The 7,412-nt window shown below is 47.9% G+C and overlaps 1 protein-coding gene across 1 annotated transcript in view; it reads right to left on the minus strand.

Annotated features, from left to right (window-relative positions):
• Positions 1-7,412, minus strand: part of TDRD12 (tudor domain containing 12) — a 62,410-nt gene that overhangs the window by 23,791 nt on the left and 31,207 nt on the right. The window contains exons 11-12 of the mRNA XM_012647017.1: positions 5,945-6,025; positions 360-420 (exon numbers count right to left, since the gene is read on the minus strand). Of these exons, the coding sequence (XP_012502471.1) occupies positions 360-420; positions 5,945-6,025 (142 nt within the window). The remainder of the gene's footprint in view (positions 1-359; positions 421-5,944; positions 6,026-7,412) is intronic.

The raw sequence follows: 7,412 nt of genomic DNA on the forward strand, positions 1-7,412 counted from the left end.
ATGAAAGGAAGATCATCTATTAATATTACTCAAATAAAAAAAGAGCAATTTCTCTGGAGCAATCCACTAGGTAACTTCTAAAAGGATGTCTGTAGGTAAAGTCCCCATCTGAGAGATTTCTCTTCTAATCTCAAGACTGGAGGGAGGAAGGAGAAGAATTTTTTTTTTTTAAAGAGATGGGGTCTTGCTCTTTCACCCAGACTGCAGCCTGGAACTCCTGGGCTCAAGCGATCCTCCCACCTCAGCCTCCCTAGCACTGGGACTGCAGGCGCACACCGCCACGCTCAACTAAGAAAGGAGAAGAATTTAAAGAATAAATCGTTTTCTCTCTTTTTTCACTTTTTTAGGGCTTGTGATACCTGCTGCAGGTCAGAGATGCCATCAGCTCTCAAAGGATCAGGATTTAAAAACTGCAGTAATCTGTAAAATAGTTAAAAACAATTTGAAGAAACAAGTGTTTACATTTCCTCAACTGAGCTATTGTTTAACTCTTCCTTGACAGAAGTAAAATGGACTAAATAGCCCAAGGCACAGCGGTACGACGGCTGCTCGTTCCATTCCGCTGGGTCACACGAAGATACAAGGGCCGCGGTGCCTCCCGGCCGGGCCAGGCCTGTACCTGTGCTGTGTCCACCCTGCAGTCCAGGCCCCTCTGAGAGCGCCCGAGACGGGCCCAGCCAAGCTCAGGATCCACTGCTCTACTTCACTGTCTTTGTTCTATGGATAAGAAAACAAGACCAGACAGGACTGGTCCACCGCGACCTCTGCTAACTGAGAGGAAAAACCTGAAACTGCTTCCTCTATACCAGCCCCAGCTGCAGTATGGGCAAGGACAGTGACGGTGGCAAAACTCGCGAACCACACAGGTGGTGGGGACTTCAGGGTAAAGAGGGCGGATTAAATACACACATCAAATTGCGCCTTCCCAAAACCCCATTCCTGTGTGTGGGTTTTTAAACGCAAAAGTCCCAAGACCCAAATGCCATCGACCAACGAATGGGTAAATCAAATGTGCTCTATCCATGCCATGGAGCAGTGTTCAGCCATAAAAAAGAACGAAGTCCTTACTTGTGCTACAACAGAGATGAATTCTGAAAACATTACACTAAGTGAACAAAGCCAGTCGCAAAGGACCACATACTCTTATGACTCTATTTATACATGACATCCAAACCTGGCAAATCCACAGAGGCAGAGGAGGAGAGGGGAAATCGAAGAGTGACCGCTAACTGACACGGGGGCGATGAAACTGTTCAGAAATGAGACAATGGGGATGGTCGCGAACTCTGTGGATATACTAAAAACCACTGCATTGTATGTTTGAAAAGGGTAAATTTCATGGTCCATGAATTTGGTCTCAATAAAGCTATTTTTTTAAAAGCCGCAACGAAGGCAAGAACCACAGAGTAGACAACATTCCAAAACAAAATTTCAGAAGCCAGAAAACAGATGGGCAGGTGGTCACGGACTCCACAGACCCGAGACAGCTGAACTGACCCAGCCACGGGAGGCCCCGCTCTCATCTTCAGAACACGCAGGGATCAGGACCAGGCTCCTCTGGCTGGGGCAGAGCAGCAGGAAGCCAAGATAAAGGGGGAAGCTCTGGGTCGTCTTGCACGTCTCAACACCAGACAGCTACCCACGCCCACCCTGGGAAGACCAGGGCGTGACTCTCCGGAGAGGCCGAAACAAGACTCTCAGGACTGGGGCACCGGAGACACGGCTGAGAATGGAGGCACCGTACTGAAGAGGAAGGTGCTAAATGACGAGACCCCAGCCGGCTTCTGCCACTCAGCACTGAGCACAGCAGGAGCCTTCCTTGGGAAATCTGACGTCCCAAAGAGAAAAGACCAGGGAGACTGACTGCGAGGGTCCCCCACAGGCAGCTCGCTCCACGGTGAGGCCCGTGGTCAACAAGCCTCCGCACACTCAGAGACCCAGGTGGGCTCACTAGGCCCTGAAGCTAAAACATGAGCAGACAGTCCAGGACCACAGACATCTGAGGAGAGCCTCTAACCTGACGGAGACAAAAAACAAAAGCGGAGTCATGCTAATTGCAAGAAACAGTGTAGGGAGGAAAAAAACTTGCCCCCAAATCATTAGTATCCTTAGAAAAATGAGAGAAAGCATCATATATACGAAACAAGGATAGGACACTATAAGAAAAAGACAACAAAAGGAAAACTCCTCCACCAAGCGCCGAGCACAACAGTGGAACCTCCAGACACCGGGAATGAAGGGAAGATCATGTAGGTATCCAAGAGAGAGAAAGGGAGAAAGGAGTCATACACAGAGAATAAGGAATCAGAATGGAGCGGACTTCTCAACGACAACACTAGAAACTAGAAGATAAAGCAGAAATGCCTTCGAAATCCATACCCAAACTACTGATCGCGTGTGAGGATAGTCTAAAAGCATTTATGCAAAGTCTCTAAAAATTTTGTGTTTCGTGTTTCCCTTCTCAGGAAGCTACTGGAGGACGTTCACCACCGAAACAAGGGAGTGAGCCAAGTAAGATGAAGGTAGACTATCCGGAAAAGAGGGCACTGGATTCAAGAAAGTTACAGGATGTTGGGGACGATGAACACAGGGTGATGCATCAGACACAGACCAAAGCAGGATGGAAGGCTCTGGAGAGGTTTCTGAGGACCATGTGAGTGAGAACATTGAGTTTAACTGAGTTCAGACAACAGAGGAGAAGTCTGGAGATCGATCAGTAGAGATGTATAGAAAACTAAGAAAAGAAAGAACACTAGAAGATAATTATTACCTTCAGGTAAACCAAACAGCTCTGCGAGAACAGAGAAGTAACCGTGCCCTATCACTGCACGGCTCCACAGCTTGAGGGCTCTTATCTGCTCTGAGCCCCTGTACACGGCAAACTCTCATCTCACCAGGATCACGATGCAGAGGGTAGGATCGTGGGAGGAACAAGAGCGTCGGTGTGACTTCAAGAGGGAAGGGGGGTGGTACCACAGGGCTGAGTCCTCACCGTCCACCACGTGGGCTGGCCGAGGCTCTGGTCAGGAAGGGTTCAACAGCCTGTGTCACTTCAGCCTTTAACAAGCACTGCTGTTCAAACTCTGATATCGAAGCAATATTATCAAGAATACAGAAAATTTCTATCTTAACTAAATGGATGGCACAAAGCAGGCAAATGTTAAAATGTTTAAAGGAAGACAAATGAAGAACAAAGAGTGTGTATCACAGGAGGCACGAGGTGCAGGAAAGATAGAAAGGCAAAGAATTGTCAAGAAAGCTACGGGGTTACGTCATACATCAAAGATGACAAATGAGTGGCAAGCAGGCCACCACCCCGTTCCCCTGCACCCAGAACCTCTTTTTTTTTTTTAGACACAGGCTCTTGCTCTGTCACCCAGGCTGGAGGGCAATAGTGCGATCACAGCTCACTGTAACCTTGAACTCCTGGGCTCAGGCAATCCTCCCGCCTAGGCCTCGCAGAGTGCTGGGATTACAGGCATGAGCCACCGCACCTGGCATACGATATCTTAATCAATCATAAAAATACTCTCCCTAGTGCTCCTGGTTGCAGTGTCAAAATTCTCTCTGAAATAATGCTGCAGGGGCCTGGGCAGCACAGTGAGACTCCACCTCTACAACAAAGAAACGAGCCAGGCGTGGTGGCGCACGCTTGTAGTCCCAGCTACTCAGGAGGCTGAGGTGGGAGGATCGCTTGAACCCAGGAGTTTGGGGCTGCAGTGAGCTACGGTCGCGCCAGTGCACTGCAGCCTGGGTGACAGAGCGAGACCCTATCTAAAATCCATCAATCAGTCATGCTCAGGGAGTCACTACCAACCAACCAGAGTTGAGTTTCATCTGCGACCCCCAGCATACACCCCAGGGCAGCTGATGAAGTTGGCGACAGGTTGGACATTATATCTCAGACCCAACCTAAGCTGCCTAGTCATCTCCAGAAGCTCTAAGTGAACAGAGCAGTTTCTCTTGGATGCCCAAAACCACCGAAGAGAAATCGGCCACCTGGGCCCTCGACCTCTGGATGTGGACCCTGACGCGCTCCCCCCCACCCGAGGATCTGGGATTCCAAAGGAGAGGGTGGTGTGAGCTCCTGGCGTGGGAAAGACCGCATCTGGGGGACCTCTTACTCAACTTACTGTAATTTCGGGGTTTCCAAATGGGTTACATGAAAGAACAGGTCTAAGGAAAAAGAAACAGAACCGCTTGCTGGAATTTACAAACTCAAGCAATGCTATCAGTGCAAGAAGCAGGCAAGAAAACGACAGGCTTCAAACAGAGGAGATTAAGCAGGGTTTCTGGCAACATGCCACGGTCACTGTGTGCCCTTTTCTAACGGTGCCATTATTATTACCACCACATTTTAAGTCACACGGATGTGACATCTGCAAACCCATGACTGAGCACCCTTGAGGAAAGGGCGTCTTCGCTACTCTGACCAGAGAGGGCGGGCACATGGTTCTGCAGACTTTGGAAACAGCATGGGCAATCCAGGACCGTCAAGGAGAAGGATCACATGATCACCAGCTCATCTTCATGTTTCTAAGAAAACCACTGCCTTCTTTCTTCTTTGCTCTTTAATCTCGAACCACTCCAAGGTTCCCCGGAACCCACGGCGGACTGACAGAGTAACTGACGCACTTGCATCAGGGGTTCTAAAGTAAAGGACACTTAGCAGAACAGGAGACGGGACAGAACTCTCTAATGCAAAAACAAAAGGGCATAGAATATTTCAGGGTTAATTTACCAGCTTGTAATTTAAAATAACAAAAGAGAGGAATGAGCTGCATGAACAATGCAAGCCCTTTTGTTCCACAGGAAATAACCACTGCAAGAGGAAAACCTTCGGGTATTAGGGTGGTGGCCTGCCCTGGGAGGAGAGCGTCAACCAGGTGCACGGACGCCCGTGCCCGGCTCTGGGGGCTCCATGGCAGCCTTTGATGCCTTGGCCCTAGAATACTGCGAGATGCTCCTGAGGGGTAAGAGGTCCTTGTAAGCCATCGGTATGGCCTCTGGGAAGCTGGGCAGCGCGGCCCACACAGCTGCCCGGTCAACGCCCTCCCTCCGAACCCTGGGCCGATCAGTGGATACAATGTGACCCACCCACCTCCCAACTGTCTTAAACTCTATGTTGCTTTGGTGGCTCCAGAGTAGCCACAGTTACTTGGGATGTGAAATTGTTTAGGCTACTATGGTAAAAAGTATCATAAAAATTGGTATGAAAACATTTTATAGATCACACAAGTATAAAATGAAGTTATTACTCTGTTGTTAACAGTTTTTCTAGCAGGTGGTGGACTTATTTAACATCAGAAAAATGGGAAGAAACCAAACACCAACCCATGGAAAATCAACAGCTCCAAAGATCAACTGTATCTTAGTTCTTTTTTTCTTTTTTTGACACAGGGTCTCACTCCATTGCCTGGGCTAGAATGCAGTGGCATCATCACAGCTCATTGCAACCTCAAATTCCTGGGCTCAAGTGATCCTCCTGCCTCAGCCTCCCAAGTAGCTGGGACTACAGGTACGTGCCACTATGCCTGGCTAATTTTTCTTCTTTTGTAGAGATGGGGTCTCCCTCTTGCTCGGGCTGGTCTTGAACTCCTGACCTCAAGTGATCCTCCTGCCTTGGCCTCCCAAAGTGCTAGGATTACAGGCTTGAGCCACCGCACCTGTCCCTCTAATTCATTTTGTAAAATTCACCATGAGAATCAGGAAGAAGAAGCAGAAAACGACTACTGACGCTGGAACAAAGCTTCGAACAGAAAAATCTACCCCAGTGAATGGAAAAGAAAAATCTTACTTCAAAGCCCACAGGAGACTTACTGTGTGTATATCTTTTGATGGGAATACAGGTTTGAAATTAATGCTAAAATATGTAAATTTGTTTTGCTTACAATTTTATTATAATCATTTAAATAAACAATTCAGGCCAAGAAAAAATTCTTACTTCACGCAACCATTCTTCTCATCGTATTCTTTCTTCTCCACCAATCTAAGTGGCTTCTCGTTTGGCTTCTGACTTAAAGAACTAGAAATTGAAAAACACTCATGAAAACTTGCTAACCCATTGATCCCAAGCTTGAAAATATCTTTATTTTCTAGGAGAAAATTTAAGAAGTACCACTGAGGAATTGGTTTATCTACATAAGGACATTTCTGGGAGAACTGAAGCTCAGCCCTTTAGGTACGAAAATCACTTTGGAAACTTCTGGTGCCGGCCAAGGTGACACAAGCACACCACAGCCTCTCCTACTTACCACAGCCAGAAACCTTGGAGCAGGCACAAAACAATAGGGAGAAAAGTAAACACTCGAAAAACCAACAGAGTCACAGAGCATTTCCTGAGTTTTTTCTATTTCCTGGTGTTGACCCAAAGGTGAACTGTGTGGCGCACGCAGACATCAGAAACGCCGAGAGCACCAGGTGCAGTGGCTCACACCTGTGGTCCCGTGACCTGGGAGGCTGAGGCAGGAGTTAGAGGGTGTAGTGAGTTATGATCACCCACTGCACTCCAGCCTGGGCAACAGAGCAAGACCCCATCTCTAAAAACAAACAAAAAGCTCTGCGAGAGACCTCCCCTCTTTCAAGCCAGAGAACTGGGGAGACGCACCATTTAAACCGGACAGTGTGGGGAATCGCCACTGATTTTCTTTTCTTCGTCTTTTTCTCTCCTGGCCCTGCTGCGAGGTCAGCTCCATCTGGGAGCTGCACATAGCAAAGGCAACAGCAATACGGTCACCTAAAAGCCCAGGAGAAAACCTATCCCTGCAGCCGGAGGAACCGGGAAGCAGGAACCCTGTGGTCCAAAGGCTGCGTGGAGGAAATCTCCATCTTTCTTGCTCCCTTATTTCTATCTCTGTCTTGTTCCCAAAGTGGCCCATCCCACGTTACTGCACAGTAATTTCTCCAGGAGAAATTATCTATTAATATCTGGCCAGAAGAACAGGGAGAAGGAACACCAGAAACTCTCACATGTGAGGGAAATTCTGAAAATAGAGACGTGGGTAGGGGGTTCCCCTATTTCTTTTTACAACCAACACAAGCCCCAGCCCCACCCCAAGTTGAGAATATGCAGAACAGACCCAAAGCAGCACACCAAAGGGTAGGAAATCGGGCTAACATTGCAACCATCGCCCACGGACAGTGAAACAGAATTTGAGCTCTGAACCCAATGGAATTGTTGACCTCTTGCCAAGATAGATGACAACCACAAAAATCAACCTTCTCTAGGAGATTTTAACAAAAACCTGAGTCTCACAACGTAATATTCAAACTGTCCAGACTACAACTCCTACAACCCAAAGTTACTCACATGCCTAGAACCAGGAAGATCAGATGGACTGTCGGGGAAGAGACAATCGATAGGTTCCACGCTAAGCGAACTCAGACGGGATTTACCAGACACTTCCACGCAG

The sequence above is a fragment of the Propithecus coquereli genome, unplaced genomic scaffold, assembly GCF_000956105.1.
Source record: "Propithecus coquereli isolate 6110/MARCELLA unplaced genomic scaffold, Pcoq_1.0 Scaffold254, whole genome shotgun sequence".
In the NCBI taxonomy this organism is placed as follows: Eukaryota; Metazoa; Chordata; class Mammalia; order Primates; family Indriidae; genus Propithecus; species Propithecus coquereli.